General features: G+C 43.2%; 1 protein-coding gene across 2 annotated transcripts in view; it reads right to left on the reverse strand.

Moving 5' to 3' along the window:
* Window positions 1–17,907, reverse strand: part of KLF3 (KLF transcription factor 3) — a 29,194-nt gene extending 11,287 nt beyond the window's left edge. The window contains exons 1-4 of one of the 2 annotated variants that reach the window (XM_052780260.1): window positions 17,797–17,907; window positions 13,609–13,647; window positions 6,659–6,755; window positions 347–842 (exon numbers count right to left, since the gene is read on the reverse strand). In XM_052780260.1, coding sequence (XP_052636220.1) covers window positions 347–842; window positions 6,659–6,715 — 553 coding nt within the window. In that variant the 5' untranslated portion in view covers window positions 6,716–6,755; window positions 13,609–13,647; window positions 17,797–17,907. Of the gene's footprint in view, window positions 1–346; window positions 843–6,658; window positions 6,756–13,608; window positions 13,648–17,125; window positions 17,286–17,796 lie in introns of those variants that run through there. The other variant, XM_052780261.1, reaches the window with a different exon arrangement.
* Between the last annotated feature and the right edge of the window lie 2,546 nt (window positions 17,908–20,453).

Below are 20,453 nucleotides of genomic sequence, written 5' to 3' on the forward strand. Positions count from 1 at the left end.
ATTTAGTGCAAGAATTTATGCTAAAATACAAAATCTTCCAATTTTAGTCTATCTCCTGATGAACTATGATGCAAAACAATTCTCTTCGTTTTCATCAGTCAGTAGATATGAGTCAGTAGATAAATCTCAGTAGATAAATAGCTTTATGCAGGTATAAATCAGAACAGAATACAACCTTGGTAAGTTTGGTAAAATATTTACACAATAAATTCTATGCCTGTATATTTTAGAAGAACAGGAGTTATGTTCCATTTCCTAAAATGTGAAAAACACACAAAAAAGTGCTTGGATATACAGTTATTTTCTCAGGATGAGATGGCATAAAAAAGAAACTGACAACACCAACCTTGCATGCTACTTGGAGTTTCCATCTCATCTGCAAGAACTGTGGACACCATGATGGGCTGCTGAAGATGGGGAGCATACATAAAAGGAACTGGCTGGACCACAACAGGCTGTATAACTGGGAGTATTCCAGGGCTTCTCAGTCCGTGGCGTGAAAGAGCGGCCGCCATTACAGGTGGGATTGTTATTGGCATGGAAATAGGCTGTACTCCTGGGGGTGATGGTGTGAATTTACTGAGAGGTGAGCTGGGTGAGGACAGAGTCAATCCAGGTGAAGTTCTCCTATGCACAGTCTGAAATTTTAAGGGGGAAGGAGAACTTCCAGTTGAAGGTGGTGAGCTCCGTTTGTTCACTGTAAGGTCTACTGGCTCCATCTGGATTCCATTTGATAGTCCTTCGGGGTTTGAGTAGAATTTATTGTGCAACATGCTCGGTGTAGAGTAAATGACGCTGTATTTGTTTGGCTTCATTTGGTCCATGTAATTGGACGGGTATGACTGTCAGGAGTAGGAAAAAAATAAAGAAAATCAAATAATAAATCAACACACACACAATTACTACTGAAAAAGAAAGGCAGCTAATAAAACTGAGGCAAAATGAAAAAGTTTCAAGAAGGCACACTTTAATGTAGTTTCTAAATAAAAGTGAATTAAATAAAGCCTAAGATTTCACACAAAGGAAGTTATTCAAGTACTGATTCACTAACTGTTTCAGAAGCAATGTAAAACAGATTATGAAAACAAATCCTCAAGGCTTATTCAACTCTTTTTCTCCCTTAAAAACTGCTTTTCATACACTAAGCTGCACATTACTTAACTGACCTGGGAGACATATGGTGCTGTGCCCAGCATATAACTGTATACTGAGGATCATGAAGTCAAGCAAGAGGGGAGTTAAATTGGACTCAGAATTGCAAGTAATGGGTCCCAATCAACTGCTTAAGTAATTGCAAAACAATCACCACTAAAGCAAGAAATTACGTATCTGAACCCTACAAGCAATAAAAAACACACAGCTGAACTATATAAGCAATGGGTGATAAACTCAAGAGTGCAAAAGGTAAATTCTAAACTTTTTTTTTTTTTTTTTTTGAGAAATAAAGCAGCTAACTAGCCCATCTGATTTTGGAAAACTGGTATAAAGATAAACATTTGGCATGTTGGAAGAATATTCTTGTTAATGGTCACTAGCAGTTCTCATTACAAGATCATATAAACCCTGAAGCTAATCTTGACCTACGTGACGATCTTCATATTTTAGTGGAAACAATTTTTGTAAACCAAGAAGTATTAACAATTATTGCAGAGTATAGTATTCTTAAACAACTATCCAGATCGATTTTGCATTTTAGAAGTGTTGAAAACTGAGGTAACTTAAAATGGAACCCAATGCGATGTTCTAACATAGCAGATAGACATAGAAAATGCAATCCACACAGTTTTTTAGCCTTTAGATGTTGTAAATTTTTTGAAATGAAATGCTGTCTTTGGATTCTAGGTAAGTAAAGCTTCACATTAAGGCTAAGCAGTTTCACACTAACATTGAAAAACTGCTGAGTTCTTTGGCACCAAAAAGACCTTGATAAGTGGGGTTAAAAAAAATATTCGAAATGGTAGAAAGTGAAACAGAGTAGAAGTATAAAACTATTGTATTTTTATACAATCGTTTCCATGACATTTCAATTATTTTCTTCCCAGGGTGAAAACTTCTAGCAATACATCTTCCTGATTTCTTACCTCTGTCTTGCCTGTGAGGAATAGTTAGTTGATTTTAAATGTCAACATTAACTAAAAGTATTTTTGCAAAATGACACAAATGTATTTTTCTTTTTTTCAGTTACTGTTTGAAACAGTGAGTTTATAAAGTATTAAATTTTCCTGCATTCATACCACTGTGATAAAACAAAGCTGAGTCACCTATTCCACCAAATACTCAAATAAAGCAGCATACACAATAGTGATTAATCTTCAAACACTAAACATTACATTAAAACCTCTGAAACTTTATTTATTCTCTTTATGACTATTCTTACAAATTCAACCTATAAAAATGTTCATCTTCAATGGTAATTGGTTCCTCAGAATTCTATTAAAATACCTTTATTGCAAGCAGTGCTGACTAAAACAAGCTCTATAGATTTGCCACCATTGCTGAGCCCAGTGACGAAATTATTAACATTCTAAGTGATGAAGGCCACTGAATATCGATAGAGTTTAATATTTAACAGTACTTAATATCTACTAAATCTGATCAAGTTATGGGCATAGGCAAAAATTCAAGATTTAAACACATAAGAGATACTAAGTACTTCTGTTAAAATTGCCGTTACTGGTTGCCAGTACAAAGTCTACTCGGCTTCAACAAACTGTAAATGTTCCACCACTAAGCATCAGTGCATTTACAGTGCTGCAAGTTTGTCAGGGATGATCACAAGGTCACTACCTACGAACATTTCTTCCATTGCAAGAATACGAGAAAGGAAAAAGAATCCCTATGCAATTTAAATCTTAGGGAATGATTTTGGTCAACGAGTCTATTAAAGAACAAAGCATCTCCAAGCTGCAACCTTTATATATAAACAGTTATCCTCTTGCAACTCTTCAAGTAACACCAGGTTTGTGTTGAAAAAACACCAAACTATTAAAATGTTGTGCAGAGAACTGTAAACTAGAAAAGTTAAGTAAAATATATTTAGACAAGGAAGAAATATTTTCCAGGAATTAGGAAGAAAATAGTCATGTTTTTAGGAAGTGATTATTTTAGGGACTATTTTAACCCATATGCCTTGCATTATTTTGCATAGAAGGTTTTAATTGTTGTAATTAAGCTGGCACAGATTTAACATCAGCTATTTTTTCTGGCAGTTTGGGGAAGCTGAATCATTTTTCTAAACTTTTCTTCCTCCTGCAATTTTAATTCCTATATTTCTATCTGAACTGCAGATAAAGTTGTGATAGAAAAATGTGGTGCGACAAATTCTCTGTGTTGGGAAGAAAAAGGGTGAAAAAGTTCAGATGGATGCTAGAACAATGAAGAGGAGAGTATCTGCTGAATTTTGAAGCAATTCATTTTATAAACTACGTAACCCTATAAACTTAACTTTAAAATTTAGCCAGCCTCTTAGAAAAACAGGAACAGGTGAAGAACCTGCTTACCTTCTTACACTATTTGTCAAATCAGTATCATGTAAGAGGATGAATAGGATTTAATCCAAATAGTAGCTAATACATGAAAAAGCATTCTTACCACATGAAATTTGTATTCCAGTACACTAAAGATCTCAACCCCCCATATAGCACATAGCTGTCTTTAAAAACAGGTGAAATAAGTAGTTTTGGAACTGATGGAAGGGCAGAGAAAAACTGTTTATTTCAATTCAAAGAAAGATGGTAACACATAAAAAAGCAACTTCTTTCACTAAACAGTAACTGGTATTTGTCTGAATGTTTAAAAAGTCCTTGCAGCAAATATTTAGGTAGGACGCAGATGACTTTGTCACTAGTTCATTAAGAACTATCATAAAATGTGTTCAATAATTCAATTCAATAAATAGCATGAGCTGTTGGTAGTGTGATGAAATACTGTGGGTGCGAGCTTCAGTCATCCGAGAAGTATGGTTAATCCTTTCAGCCACACACCCTGAAATATAGTGGTGTCAAAACCATAATTTGTTTCCTTCTCCCACCCCAACTAACAGGATTTTTTTAAAGACAGACTTTATACCTACGGACAGTGTATGTTCAGGTAAAATAACAAATAATTCCTACGGGACTTCATTTAGTTTGGCCTCTAATGATACTATCAGAATGAAAGAAAAGATACTAATAAACCCTGATTTTAGATTTCTGAGTTATGTCAGCCCGCAATGAACTGAATGCTATGCTTAGCACTTCCAAAACATCACATTAACGGTTTCTCTTTCCTTCCACCTCCTCAAAAGAAGGTCAAGAAAACTAACACACTCAGTGGCTGCTATCCTTTCGTATGTTCTCTCTATACAATGATTCCTCCCTTTAGAGGGGTCTCAAGAGCAGTTTCTGCTGGGGAGCCGCGGCAGCAGGGCTCCAAGGAAGCCACAAGACCAAGAAGTGCTGGGAAAGCCAGGACCTCAAGGGCTTGGGGCTAAACAGCCTGTGTGTGTACAGAAGCTGAAACACACACACACTCCTCAGCCCAAGGGAAATCAGAGTAATCTCCATGGGGGGAACTGCACTCAAAAAATGTCCTTTCCTCCGGACTTTCTGCTTTTCCTTTCCTGTTTTTTTTTTTTTCATTATGCAATAACAAAAAGGAAAGCATACAGATTTGGTAAAATACTCTGAATAGTCTATAATGGCTGGTCAGAGTGATGACACTGAGTTATAAGAACATCCAAGATGACTCCAGGGGTCCAATGCACAGCAGGTACCACACCTCTGCAAGGAGCACATGGTATAGAATAAGCAACATTTGAAACTACAGTCTTGAAATGCACTTGGCTCAGAAATGCTCCCTTGCTCTTCCCATTGCAGTTTTTCCTTCATCTGCCAGTCTGGGGAAGACTGCTTACTCCTCTCCTGGTCAGCCTGTTGAGGGACTGACCCTGTCCATCTTGCAGAAGCACACAGCTGTCTGGGGCAGGATCTTGTGTCTCTCACGTACATCATCCCAAGCCACTGCAGAACCTTCTTTGGGCGGTGAAGGCACATAGGTACAAAAGACAGCCCACTGTGTCTCTACAGCGATTTTCTGTTATTCGTGTAATGACACTTTTATTGTAAAAGTGGCCCATTTTCCACTTTTGATGGACACCATTAGATATCCTCAGATAATCGTAGATAATCAGCACTAATCTTAATAAGGTTATGCAATAATTGTGATTGAAGTGACAGACAGTCTGGCTAATACTAAACTTCTTTCTTGACCCAAATATTGGAATTTGTCATACTTACACTCTCAGTGATAGATCAGTTATTTTTCTATCAATGCTCTCAAGTAAATAAACGCCATGAAAGTCAAACTGTAATTTTAACACGCATGTAAATTTAACTCTCAAAAAGTGTTATTAATAACACTGAAGAAATCAAACTGCTTACAGATGCATTTAAATTGATGACAATTATTCTACATTTTAAATAAAACAGGAAGCAAACTTTTCACTGAAAGATGCCATTCAGAGCATGAGTTTAATGCACTCTAATTTATGCACACTGACTTCACCCTTTTAATTGATCAGCCTTTCTAGGGGTGTGGTTTCATGTTACACTTAAATCTGATCTTATTGCAGGCTACTGGTGAAAGGGGAGGTCCGGTTCACTTGTCCTCCCCCTTCCCCTTGCTCTAGCATCGAGCAGCTGCACAGAATGAGTCAGATCAGCTTCCTGATCTGACCAAAAAATATGGGTATTTTTGGTGGGTTAGCAATTCTGACTATTCAATGAGCTGATCCAACGGATCCCAATCATTCTGTGGCCACACAATTGCTTCATGTCATACAAAGGAGACACAAAGCTGGAAAAGAGGGAGAAGAGCCTGAACCTTCCCTTTCAGCAGCGGCCTACAGTTGAACAGGTGAAGTATACATGAAACTGCTTCCTAAGGCTGTATTTCCCTGGCAGCCTAAATCATCACAATTCCCATCGTCCCCCTGCCAGCTAAATGTTACTGCTGATCTTGCTTGAGACTCTTCTTTGAGATGACCCTATACACCAAGCTGATGGAAAATTAACCCAATTGAAAAGAAAAGTCTCCCCTTCCCCTTTTTTCCCCATTCCTCCCCACTGCCCTGGATCTCATCTGTTCACATGGTAAGGTAATGCACCCGGCTTATCCAGCAAAAAGCCACTGCTTTTTTTGTCAGGATTAATTTTCTACTGTTTAGAGCGCGGAATTAGCTCCAGGCACATGTTGTCAAGACCAAGAGAGAAACAGAAAAGGGGACAGTGAGAAGCTGTTCATTTAATTCAAAGGTGTAAAATCGAAACCACAGGCCCTTGGCACCTCACTGTGAAGTCTGGCAACTTAATTTCAACCCACCTCCATCAGCATGAGCTACAGCGATCATATTTGGACTTGCAGTGGCTGAGGAGTACTTGGATGTTCTCTCCTCTGCTCTGGGGATGGAAGCACCAGCAGAGGTAATGGGGCAGGTCATCTAGGGGCAATAAACTCATAAACTACAGAAAAGGTTTTCCTAAAATATGAATTTGATTGCCCTAAGAGCAAAATATAGCTTCACAGCCTTTCCTAAGCTAGTCCAAAGCTTAGAGAAACCCTGGTATGAATTTAAAGGTGAAAAACCTATACAGTAATCACAAAGGCTAACAAGTCTTACCACTGAAACAGGCTCCATGGCTTCTTGCTTGATAGGGACTGGGTCAAACATTAGCATCTTTTTTATTCACCTGTTCTGATGTCTCTGATGTCCTGGCCTGCAGGGGAAAGATAAGGTGTTAGAAAGCCGCAGGAAATCCCCTAAACTTTCTGAATTGTACAGAACTTACTATTTTGTCATATTAATGTGAATATTTATCCACCTCTAACATAGCTTCTTAAATATTTGACTGGGCTTCATTTAAATATTTCAGTTATTATAAGTTTATTCTTTCCCAATTGCTGCTGAAACAAAGGGACATCTGCTCACTTTAATGAAAGCTAATTTGAATTTTTATTGTGCATGTCAGCATACCAAGATCATAGAACTGTCACTTTCATTAGCTGTCAGTGTATAAACACATCACAGTTTAGACTAGGCATTTCTCATCAGCATTACAACTTCAGAATAATCTTGTTTATACAAGTGAACTGATTCTGGAGAGGACATCTTTTTTCTAAGAGTCCTGAAGTTGAAACTTTCACACACAGTGACACTGAAATCAATGCAAAAGAAAGATTAAAATCCAGGACTAATTTGGAGAGGTATATTCAACATGTTGCATGACTTAACATAAAAAATACATCAGTTATTTGCCTGAGATAATAAATCTACTGACAATTCAACAACAATTTGTGCTAACTGTGCAAAAGAGAAGCACTTCAAAAAATCTGGTTGTATTCTGTGCAGCTTCAGTTGTTTTTTCTACAGAGTATTCAACCTCACTTATCCAATTCTAGCTTATCTCAAACTGCCTGAAATAAAAGTATTTAGCATAAAGCATGTCATAACTTAACTATCATACTACACATCTGCCATGGTCAACTTGGAAAGATGCTGTGAAGGGAAGGAGGAGACACCTCTACTGGGCAAAGCCGTAAGGGTATGGAGTAAAAAACAAGAGAAGCAAAGGAAAGCGGTGCTCAATGACATTTAGATGTTGGCAAGGTTTTTATAAATCACTTGAGGTTATACATTATGTGACTGATGTTAAAGGAGCAAGTTCTGACCACACACTGTACAGTTCCCAGCCCTGCCTGGAAGTGGTATGACCTCTATTAAGATCTGAGAACAAAAAAAACTACACAAATTCAATTTTGACCAGTAGATGGCACTGGAAAGAAACAAATACAGCCAGACTACAACATCCAGACAATTTCACCCTGCAGATATAGGCTAAAGGCTCAGTAACAGATTTGTAGTTGTGGCCGGACAATTCTCCCAGAAATTGGAATGAAAATTTTAAAATGTACCTGCTCAAATTAAAACAATTCTAATAAGTCTACACTAATGAACAATCTTGCAATTAACTATCATGTGTGTTTATAGCTAAAACTTTGTTAAGAGCTTCCAGAGAAAGATGGCATGAGTTGTTGCAAGTCTATCATTAATTATTCAGGTATATTAATAAAGTTTAAAGACTTATGGAAATATATTACAACAGTGTACATTTTGAATAATGGAAACAAACAAGTATTGAAAGTATCTTCATAATTATTCTTACAAAAGTCAAAGGCCTGACAAAACCAAATCGCAAAAAAAAAGTGAAAGAAATAGAGCAGCTCAATGTAATTTCCAGTTTAAACTTAACATGTAGTTTTATTTCAGAAACAGTTGTGTAAGAATGCACTATTTGCTAAAAGTTGTGATAATTTTGTAAATACTTTAAGTATGTTTGTGAGAAGGTTATTAATTATACTATTTTTCTTTGAATGGTTATCTTTTTCAGATTTTTAACATTTCACATAGCTAGAACTAACATTTCAGAAGACTGTCTTCCCAGAAATATATCCATGTATCTATGCATTAAATATATATATGCATATCTATGCATCACTCACACACATTCCCACACACATATATGAATTGTGAAAACAGGAAAAAAGTTATACTTTTGGACATAAAAAATGTTTAAAGTAAAATGTAGCCTGTCAGACCTCATATATAAGAATTTGGAACTACTTGCTTTCAAGTTTCCAGAAACTTTCTAAATTTTAGTTTATATGTGCACAGATAAACTGACACACCAATTTGTACTTCAGTGAAGGAAGGAAGGAAGGGAAAAAGAGAGGAAAAGGGAAAAGGAGGAAAAGGGAAAAGGAAGAAAAGGGAAAAGGAGGAAAAGGGAAAAGGAGGAAAAGGGAAAAGGAAAAGGAAAAAGGGAAAAGGAAAAGGAAAAAGGGAAAAAGAAAGGAGAGAAGGAAAGAGTTTGTTCCAAGTAAGCAGTCATGCTCCCAGGCTATTCTTTTTGTCATTTCTGTTGTTTTAAAATTTGATTTTCTTCAGTTTAAGAGTTACTCCTTTTCACCTTTTACTCCAAGAAAGTGCATGAAAGACACTTGATACACATTTCACATGTCATGCTACACATTTGAGTGTTTCCTCAGAGGGCTCTAAATTACTGTGTAGGAATTAGACTGACATAGACAACAGAAAGTGTACTGCACTGAATAAAAGTGAAAAGGAATTCTCAATCTTTCTCGGGTGCAGTCATCTAAGAACAGCAGAGGAAAACGTTACTTTTATTGCTGCATCATAGTACAGAAATTGAGCACTTCTTTATCACATTACTCTTAAGTGGTAGGTTTCTTTTCCCCATTTGATAGTGACTGGAAACCAATTTTCAAGAAAGGAAAATTAATTAATATATAATGCTTGGTTCTGTCGGTCCAGATCAGAGGGTCAAATTCTTATTTGGTGGAAACTGATAGAGCTGCTAGAGTCAATACAAACCAGCTTTGGGTCTGGCATTTAAAATTTAGCTCAGAAGGACACCTTCCTAAGGCTGCAAATAAACTCACAAAAAATTCTCTTTGTATTTAAAAATAATGCTCCAAATCTATTGCTTGGACCACATTCACAAGCAAATACATGCATGCACACTAACACACAAATAAAGCATGCTACTCCTACTAAGAAGTCAGTAGTTTTTCCTAGTCTATTTGTAAAATTGTGCCTACTAACTCAAAAACTCAGTCTTTCTCTCCTAAACGTTTGAGAAGGGGGCAATAGGGAAGGTAAACAGTCTTATCTGTTTCTATTACAGAGGAATGAAAAGATAGTTGGGTTCTATTTTACACACTGATTTCATAATGTACTTGTTTGAAAGCCCACAAATTGTTTAGTAAATACAACTAATTTCTGGAAAATCAAAACACTGTCTCTCATTCCTGAGATACCCCAGAAAAAAGAGTGAGGAGACAACAACATATTCATATTAAGCATATTAAAAAATAAGGGCCTTTGTCTTTCACATTATTAGATAAACTATTTTGCATTAAAGGGGTTTTTTCATGTGGGTTAAAAGAATTTAAAATGCATGTAATCTGAAACTAAATAATTAACTACAATCCAGTAGGCAAACATTCCACCCTCTCTTTTTTTTGCTCTCCCTCTCTTTTTCTGCTAACAAGCCACCCAGTTTTACTTTCTTGCCTCCTCCCATTCACTCCACCCTGTGGATCTCTGCCAAGTCAGTCCAACTTGTCCAAACAGGACATGGCTTTTGATAACATTTTGCTCACACCCTGTACTTCAGAAAGACAAATGAAGCAATTGGGTTTTGTATGCAAATAAGGGCAGGTGCAAGGTGAAGTCCAGGCAAAGTCCCTCAGTATTTTCCTATCTGAAGTCCAGTGAAGACAGCAAGCCAGAAAAAACCACAGACTCTGCCCTTATGATCCAATATGCAGCGAAGTACCCCTTCCAGAAGGGAAGTTCATCACCGATAGAGTTCATCACCTTGTCAGGATTGAAGACTTCTCAATACTAACTTCCTGACAGGTATTGTTCACTGTTTCAGAGACATAATTAAGAGTAAATGAAAGCTTAAAGATACTTAACGTGTATTCTGACAATAAGGACTTGTACAGATTATTTACCCTGGATGAAATGAGCAAAGCGGTTCAAGAATGCACCCAGACTACACATCTGCACTGCAGAGTGGCTGGAGAAGAGCAACTGCACTGCAGCTATTCCCAGCAGCTCTGTGCATCTACCTTCAAGGTCCACCAACTCTGCAGACCTGTTATGAAAGGAAAGGGTGGGGTGAAGGGCCAGTTTTGACTGTGCACATCCAACAGCTATAAAGCCTCCCTCTAACACAAAGCCTTTGCTCTCATTAAATACCTGGAAGACCACTCAGTCACCTGACTCTTGTTGCGGACAGGGGGGTGGTGACCATAAATTCTGCCTCTCTTCATGCTGCATGAAAGCATGCATGGGGTTTGCTTTCTCAATCTTTGTGCCTGGGGGAAGCAAGGAATGCTGCCCTGTGGTACAGTGAGACTTTGTCTAGAAGCTTCAAGGTATGACTGTTATTGTTGGTATAATTACAGAATAATGTAATGATATCTGCTAAATTAACACTGCATGAGTGTCCTCTGCAAAGACAGTGCAGCTCTTGCAGAACTGTTGGTATCTAGCAGCCAACGTAAGTCATGTGGCCAAAGCTCTTCAGTCCAAGCCCTTTGGGACTTAGGCTGTTGCTCTGAAACTATTACTTCTGTGAGCCTCAAGGCAAACTTCCCCTGATACTAAGGAGAAGTGATAATATCAGAATAGTCTCCACTGATGAAAGCCAAAGGGTGGGGAGGTTTTCTGAACCTGGGTGAGAAGTCTTCTTCAGTGGAACCTTGAAAGAGAGTTTGACAGAGAAAAAAAAAGTTTCTGAGAGCAGGATTCCCTGCAAAAGGTACAAAAAGTGTTTTCCAGGGCTAGTAACAAGATGTGTTTGCACTTACTGTACCAGTTGCTCATCAAGACCTGAGTCAGCAAAAGAATGTTTCTAAAGTTCCATTAACTTTAATGGGAAGTAAGCAAGCGCTTTACTGCACTGGGCCCCAAAATAGCAGCAGGCAAAGAAACTCTCCAGCTCAGCACAGCAGTCAGACTCAGTCAAAGCAAGCAAGAGCAGGGAAAGGAGCAAAGGCCCAGACATGGTGTTGGGGGAAGGGACTGGAGCAGCCAGCCCATGAAGAACAGAGCAGGGGGAAAATCATGACGAACTAGTACACCGAGAAAACGTTTCACTGATCAGCAGCCTTCAATGTTTGTTTATTCATTGGATTTCCACTGGGAAACAGGAATAACTGTTGAAAATGTCAGGATATTGCGTAAAAAGAAAATGGTGCCTGGGCAAAAATTTTCTGCTGAAAGTTTTACCTGATAGGCATGAAGAAAAAGAATATTTCTATAGGATTCTGTTATTTAGTATTTCAGACTATTTTTGCTTTTTATTGACATGAAAATCATTTACTTTCCTCCTTTCAGAACTGCAAACAGGCTGAAAAATCTGGGTTTTGCACAACTTGTGCATCCTAACTTTGCTGGTATCACTTTGTTTGACCTAGAATTGCTTTGATGTAATCATTTATCAGCTGTGTAGCAGACTAATCAGTATTTCCATTAAAATTTCGATAATACTGTTGCAGGCTCTTTGAAGCCACATGCCTGGAAATGGCTTTCTTGTATGTAAAAATTTTGGGCAAAAAAGTTCTTGCAGTGCTCATTAAGAAAATGACTTCTCTACCAAGGAAAAATGGAGCCCATGTAAAGCCTGTTCAACCTTCAGTTCTACAGTTACTGAACCTAAGGGAGAGAGAAAGAAAAGCCCTTGAGGCACCTCCATTAGACAATATTCTCCCTTATCAGGGCAGACTGCTGTCTGGTTTCCTGTCTCAAGCTACTTCTTAGAAGGAGAAACAGTCTAGTAAGGATAAAAGATCAGACTTTTGAAAACAAGTGAAGTATGTGGAATGGTATGATAATCTTTCCCTTCCAAACTGAACTTTGTTTTTTTGTTGTGTTTTTCTTAAGAGGTAAATTTTGAAGATAATTTAAAAGGAGAAATATAAATCCTATCTTTTTATTATGAGGGAAGAATGACAGAAAATACTCTTATGTAAAAGGTTCTGCTATTTCATGAAACATATGAAACAGAGATTCAACACTTTTGATAGTATAGGGAAGAAGAAAAAAAACCTAATCCTAAAGAAAGGAAGTGTACATTTATGAATAATAGCCTAAATGATTAATTTGAATGAGGATTTGAATACAGGGCAAATGTCAATGAACTTCTATGTACCTATGGAAGTCGGAAAAAAAACCCAGGGAGAAGAGCTGGACAGTGTAGTGGGTACAAATGAGACAAGTGATCAAAGCAGCTTAGACTCTTTAAAAGTGGAAAGTCTGTCATGCCTTCATGGATCAAGTTAGTTTGCTGGTAACACACACTGACTGCATGATAGACAGACCACACGTTTGGTTTTTTTTTCCATTCTGACTTAGTTTACTATTATTAAAAACCTGTTAGAGCTGTATCTTTCCATTTGGCTGATCTACACTTACACTTCCTTCCCCTGGGAGATATCAACTACAGCTACAAAACCCTCAAAGAAAACCTCGGCATCAAGTGAATGCTTAACAGGGAAGGGTTAAATCTCTCCTAAAACCAGCTCTGCCAAACTTCATATTCTGGATTGGAAGCAACTAGCCTTGGAATGAAAACACAAAGCTTCAACACTGACAGCATAAAAGAACTCTAAAAGACCTCCTGTTAGTGGTGTTAATTAATATTAAAAAGTTGGTTTACAAAACCATTATAATTTTAATCTCAGTCCCTGATTTTGTAGAACTTCTGGCTACAAGAAGGTGTGAACCACAAAATTTACTGCATTTATTATTCACAAGTTTCCAGTATTAAATGCAGTTAAATGCAACACTTTCCCTCTGTCATGGGAAAAAAAGGTTAAATATGTTTGAAATCCTGTGCAAATTAACAGTACCAGAATTAAGATATTTAATCGGGTTCTAATGGATAAACTCACCCATGGCATTCTAAAATTAACAGAAAAACAACTATGTAAAAACAACTGAGAGTAACAAATTAAAATAATCAATAAACAACTTACCAAAACTGTGTGGCCAAATACTTCTTGTTATCTGGATTTCTGAACAGACAAAAAACAAGTTGATGTAAGGACGTGCACAGAATTCAGTAAAAATTATTTTTCACATAAAATTAAGCCCTGAAAGAGGAAGTTTAAAGCATGTATTTCGGATACTTCTTAAAAGATACCTGCAATGACCACAAACAGCAAACTTTTAGCATCCAAAAGAGCAACAGCAGGAACTGTAAGATTACTTAAAAATGAGTGAAATAAAAAGAGGTAAAATAAAAGAGTGGAAGTACATCTGTTTGTACAGAAACCATGCAGATTCCAGCCCATAAGTGACAGAGAAGAATAAACACTCCATCTTGCATTTTCATCCAAGGCCTGATTCAAAGGCCACTGAAGTTAATGCAAGTCTTTCTCTTGATTTCAATAAGCTTTGGCTTGGGTCCTTTAGATCTTCTTCTGTCAGATCCAAAGCAACACAAAGATTTATGCACTCTTTTTATATTTCCTCTCATCTCTATGTCTGCCTGCAACAGGGTGGGGGGAGAAGACAAATATAAAAACAGGAGTAAAAAATTTATTTTTATGCCTTCAAAAATGCAAAATGTGGGACAGCCATACCTATTCATTCCAAAGAAAAGTTAGCCAGCAGTGCCTCATTTTCTGTATTACATCTGGAAGACAGCGAAATCTTCTAGTTTGTATAAGGAGAAAATACCTATTCCTTTTGAGATCTGGAAATACAAAGTGCTTATGGTGGGCCATTGAGGTTGGGTAATGGCAGAAGCCAAAACCCTCTTATAAGTATGAGCCTACAGATGTAGATTCTCTTCTCACACTCTTTTCACACCAGTGTAACTCCGTGACTTTAATGGAGCTATTCCAGATCGGCTGATGAGCAAGTGAGAGCAGAAAACTGGCTCACAACTTTCTGTAGACTCAAGTACAAGTTGTCAGCGAAGGTAGCGAAGCTCTCCAGTTCACCCCCATAACTATATTGGAGTCGAGGGCGTGCGTTAAAGGTTAACTTGGAAACCTTATTATGACATAACACAGGCATCTTAAGCAATCGTGAGTGTGTAGAGACATGATAACTCATTGGGTGGGGATTGGGAGTTGAGGGGCAGTGACAAGGGGCCTGGACGAGGCTACCGATCTGCCAGAAAACAGCCTGAAACAGGAAAGAGCACCACATATGCCACTTGGAATGTGTGACGCAAACCCCAGCCTTGAAACAAAGAACAGGAAACAGCTCTGCTGGCTGCACTGGGGAGAAAGCACAGAGAAACATTTAGGCGGCCCTCCCTGACCCTATATTCATGAGCAGCTGGAGTCTTTTAAAACAACAACAGTGGGTGGAGGTGTTTGTTCATTGGGTGTGAATAAAAACACTGTCCTTATGCAGGGGACCTGCCCTATTTACAAATAGGCTCCCTTAACATCAGGGAGCAGGAGATTTTTAGACACCACAGGTCATGACGATTAGCTGAAACCTTCCCCGGGACCAGCTGGTTTATTACTGTATTTACAGAATGCCAGTAGCTAAACAGAGCTACAGCTTCATGACATCAAACAGGGAGCACCCCAGCCTGACAGTAAGCACCTTCTTTCTTCGTAGACAGAGCTAGGGGGATCAGACCATTGCAGGAGTGATTTGTAAAGCTAAGGGTTGCTCCTGGACAGTGTCTCACTTTTGTTCAGTATGGCTCAATAGCTGAGGACCAACGTCACTCAGTGCACCGAAGAGTATTTTTCTAAGCTGTCACACGCTTAGCCTTCTACATCCCTGTTTCACACGCACTCAGACTTCATCTCAGGACCTGATTTTCCATGGATATAATACTTTATTTTTGAAGCACCTAAATATACAGCTGAATGAATGAAATAAGCTGACAACATGAGGCAGAGATGTCTTGCAATAGAGTAACTTCAACATTTGTTTTACTTCAAAGCTGTGGTTTCAAATACTCTCTCTTACATACTCTGCATCGGTTATTTATATACTATGGGTGGGACATCTAATACTATCCAACGTGAGAATGTGTTACAGCAAATTATGTGGACGAGTACCACAGTAACACTAGTAATTGCTGTGGGGTTTCATGGCTGGAGTTTAACAACACACATGAGGCAACTGGCTAGTACAGCATCTACACAGCAACGTGTGGGTGTAGGTTTTATGCCGATGGTATCAGTTCCTTCCTTTCTTCATACTGAAGATCTGGAAATATAAGTAATTTGGTGGTTGTATAACTCCCATCTCTATTATCTCTGGGCCTTCAACTCATCTCAGTCACATTTAGATCATTATTTATCTGAAGACTTTTGCTTTTGGCTAAACAGGTGTTGCCTAGGTCAAATCCTCACAGTACCTAAGGGCTCCCTTGCAGCTCTGCTGCTTAGAGGAAATTTTGCTCAGTTTCTCAGGGAAGGGAGCAACCATTTAGTATCTTTTTTTTTTTTTTCCCCTTCCCTTACCCCCAGTTTCCCAGCAGGGGAGGAAAAAAAAAAAAAAAAAAGTATTTGCCTTTGGGAAAAAATAAAAAAGGCCACTCAAGTCAACTTCAGGTTTTTTTGTATTTTGATACTAGGCAAAATATTCTTAAAAATACAAGAGGAAAGTTAGTTTGAAATAAATCTCTTCTGGGTCAGGCACGATTATCAAATCCAGATGTAATTCCTCTCACACAAGAAGTAGCTCCTCATGCCATTAACGAGACAGTGTATCTTAAAAGTATTCTATGGAAAAGTCACTAGTGAGCAGCTGTGTAATCCTTCGTTTTCAATACAGGTAATGAACATTTATGGATGTTTAAATAATGTCAAGTCTTCAGAGCTCTCCTATCAGCCACCCAAATTCAGCTTTTCCCAACATAAAACCTTCAGAGTTCAGCTCCACAAATAGTGACACTTCCTGAATTTTCAAAGGTGAGGAAACCAATAAAACACAGCAGACAGCGCAGGTACAGTACCCGAATCACCAGGGGAGTACACAAAGCAACTTTAATGTATTTTTTTCATATAACTACTGAAGAACTTGAGGTATTCCGAAACAGATCTTTCTCCCAACCTCCGGTTAGGTGATCTCCCAGCGCAGGTGCCTGCCGCCGAACCTTCCTTTTCTAGGGCTCCCCTAGCTGTGCCAGGCACTCACCTGACAAAGGTCCAAAGCAAATAACTCCTATTCCCATTTCGGCTTTAAAAAAACCCAACAAACAGCATCCCGAAAAGGGAAGCTAATTACGGTCGTTTCTTCTCACTCAGCACGTAACTGCCGTGCCGTCCTAGGCGCTACGCGTTTTAACTTCGCCTACATCACGGCTAAGTGGTGCTAAGGTTAGATGACAATACGAAGGATAATTTTGGAGAGCCGGTCTCATCCTTGACTTCACCAGGAGTTAAAGTGGGGACACGGCGCCGCCGATCAGCCTCGCGCTTCTGGTGGGACACCGCCAAGGCGCGAGCTCCTGCCCTGCCTGGCGTTTCCCCCACCGCCCTCAGAACCGAGGGAACCCGCTACCCTTTTCACCTCAGTTTCGTCCGGCACGACATCCCGCGGGGGATCCGACGACGCTTCCTCCAGTCTCTACCCGAAGACGAGCCTGTCGCACCGCGGCGGGCGGCCGGAGGCTGCGGCCCCGCTCGGCGGGAGGGCGGCCCTAAGGGGCGGGGGCCCGCAGGCCCTCCCGCCAGGGGCAGGCGGGCAGGCGGCCCCAGAGCCCCCCCCGCCGGGGAGCGCGGCCGGCTGGGGAGGGCGCCGCGGGGAAGGCGGCCCCGGCCCCGGCCCCGAGCGACGGCGCCGGCCACACAGGTGCGCTGCCCGCCCGGGCAGGCGCGGCGGGCAGCGGCAGCCCCCCACCCCTTGCTCCCGCCACCTCACCGCGCCGGCGGCCACGCAGGAAGTTTCACAGGCGCCGCGGAGGGAGCCCTGCTGTGAGCTCCCGCGCCCCGCCGAGACGAGTCCTGCCCCCCCCCCCCCTCCCCGCAGCTGCGGCCCGACGGAGACGCTTGTCCCCGCCGCCCCCCGGCCCGGCTGCGGCTCCCGCGTCCCCGGGTGCCGGCGGCGTCCCACTGCCTGCCGCCCCGGGCTCCGCGCCGCTCGGAGCGCCTGGAAACTTTCCTCCTCCGGCACCTCCATCCCGCAGCCGGCACAGCCCAGCCCGGTCCGTCTCTCCCCCCCCCCCGCGCCCTCACACTTACGCTCGGCGGGCGGTGCGGAGGGTGCCGGGCCTCCGTTGGCTCCCGCAGTGCCGGGGGTCGCGCTGGGTGGCGGGGGCTGGGGGGGGGGGGGGGGGGTGTCGCGCTGCGGCGGCACCGAGGCGCAAAGCCGGCGTGTCCCGCGTCCCCGCGGCTGAGGCGCCTCCGCGGTGGCTCCGGGTCTGTGTGCGAGGAGGAGCTGCCTGCCCGCCCGCCGCCCTGCCTCCCGCCCTCCGCCCGCCCGCTCGCTCGCCTTCCCCCTGGGCTCCTGGCACCGGGCCGCGCTGTCACATGACGCCGGCGCCGCTCGCCCTGCCAGGCTCCCCGGGCCGGCGGGGTGAGTGGCGGTGGGAGGGTCACGGCAGGGAGCGCGGCCGGGCGGGCCGGGCGGTTCCCCGCCCGCGGGGTGGAGGCTCCGCCGAGGGGCCGGGGCGAGTCACCGCGCACAAACAGCCGGGCACGCACTGACTCCGCGCCGCCCGCCCTGCCTCCCGGGGGCAGACAGACTCGCACAGACACTAATTATCCCCAGCAGCCCGGGGAGGGGAGGGGAGGGGAGGGGAGCGGGGCCGCCGCCCCGCTGACAAACCTGCCCGTCCAGCTCCTCCTCCCCGCCCGTGTGTCAGGCAGAGGCGTGCGCCTGGCACCCGGCCCCGCAGCGCACCGCTTCCCCTCCCTCCCTCCGCGCCCACCCCGGCCGACCTGCGGCGGCGGCAGCAAAACAACAGCAACACCCAGCGCCCGGGGGGAAGGAAGGGAGGTGCTCGCTCTGGGGCGCTGCCGCCGAGCTGGCTTCGCCGGCGGGGGCTGGGAAAGGGAGCGGGGCGGCGCGGAGCCGGCCGGCGGTTCCCCCGGCCCAGCCGCCGCGGGGCTGTGCCCGCGCCGCGCCCCGTCGCGACGGGGAGGTGGCGGGGCCGGGCCGCGGCCGGGCGAGGCGAGGCGGGCCAAGGCGCGGACCGACGGCCGGAGCGCGGCGGGCGTGGGGCAGAGGTGTCGGCCCGCCTCCGCCCCGGCTTGGCGGCTCGCCCGCCCCGGCCGCCGCCGGGACTGCCGGCTGCCTGAGGCCCCTGCCGGGGTGTTTTTTTTATGGCTGCCATCAGCCCGTCGTGCCCGGGTGCGCTCCCGCCTCCCACCGGGAAGGGGCTCCGCGCGGGAGGGGAAGGGGCAGGCGGCGAGAGGCGCTGCCAGCTCCCCTCGGCTCGGCCTCCCCTCGGAGGGGGCAGCGGCCCCGGGGCGGGCCGGCCGCCCCTGCCTGCCCAGCCCCGCGGCCGGCACCGGCGCGGGGCAGGTGTGCGTGTCCAAGTCCTGCCCCTCTCCGGGCTCCTCTCGCAGCTGGAGGGGCAGGAGCGGGGCAGCGGCGGCGGCTGCCGCCCTGCCCGGGGGGTGGCTGGGCTGAGGAGGCCCGGCCCGGCCCCGCGGCGCCGTGCGGCTGCCCGGGCTCCTGGGGCGCAGGGGCAGCGGGGCGCGCCGTGGCGGCGGGGAGGCTGAATTTGTCCCAGGGCTGCGCTTGCTGCTTAAGACAGTTTTCAGCGGGGCGCGCTGCACGTACCGCCTGTGAAACGGGAGCCGCTTGTCTCCGTACCCACGGGTAGACCGAGGGACCTCAGTCAGAGCCATGCTTTTTTTAAAAAAAACCAAACATATCCTGGCCTACTGTCTCAACTCCATTGGTTAGGGAAAAGTGCTGCCACTAATTCATTGTATTGCGCTTACAGTTGTTAACAGCGTGCTATATAAAATCATGTCCTCTCCTCATTGATACATGGTACCTAAAAATGATGCCAAGGAAGGGGCAAACGCTGTGCTCGGCAAGGCCCTGTCCCGCAGTGCAAACTGCATGGACAGATGAGAAGCCAGCGATGCGTTCTCGTGGGTAAAGTCCGTGGTAGGTGCTGAGCATCTCCGGCTCCATAGGATCAGTCTGTGTATTTAAGTGCCTGAATAGGACCCTAACGTAATGTAACATGTTTTTTGCATGTTTGGGTTGAAATTTCTGTTCTCTTTGGTTATTATTAACCCAGTCAATAATGCTGCAAAGGCAAAACAAAGAGGGGAGGGGGAAGGATGGGGGAAGTGTTTTCAAACATGCTGCTGTGTACAGGCGCATGTTCGGTCTATGTCTAAAGATATCTGGGATGTTTTAATGCATCCCTTGACTTAGCTTGCTGGTCTGTATGGCTTTAAAAAGCAAACTAAGACACCAGTCTGAAGGCCTGAAGGGTATGACTCAATGACATAACAATAAAATGTAGTATCTCCTGCTAAGTAATTACACCATATCATGTCACAACAAGGTATTGTTGAAATACTATCGTGTAGCTCATAAAGTGTCATTTTTTTATTATAAGCCTATAAACAGAATTGCTGTGTTAGAACATACACACTGACACAAAACATTTCATTAGGGCTGTGAAAAGGAGCTGCTGTGTTTTTCTTGCATGAACATGCTCAAGATAAAGTAGTTATGTCCCAGTTTTGCATTCTTTTATTCTGGGAATTAGCAGAGGTTACACAGCTAACTAGAACCCTTTGGTCAGAGGCAGAGCTGTTTTGATGTCAAATCACAAGAAATGCCAGAATATTGAGTAGTAGCTAGCATGCTGCTTCTGGTGAAGTCACCACGTTTTCCTGCTAACTGTTATCTAGTTCTGGCCTCAGAT

Source organism: Harpia harpyja, chromosome 2 (assembly GCF_026419915.1).
Source record: "Harpia harpyja isolate bHarHar1 chromosome 2, bHarHar1 primary haplotype, whole genome shotgun sequence".
Classification (NCBI taxonomy): domain Eukaryota; kingdom Metazoa; phylum Chordata; class Aves; order Accipitriformes; family Accipitridae; genus Harpia; species Harpia harpyja.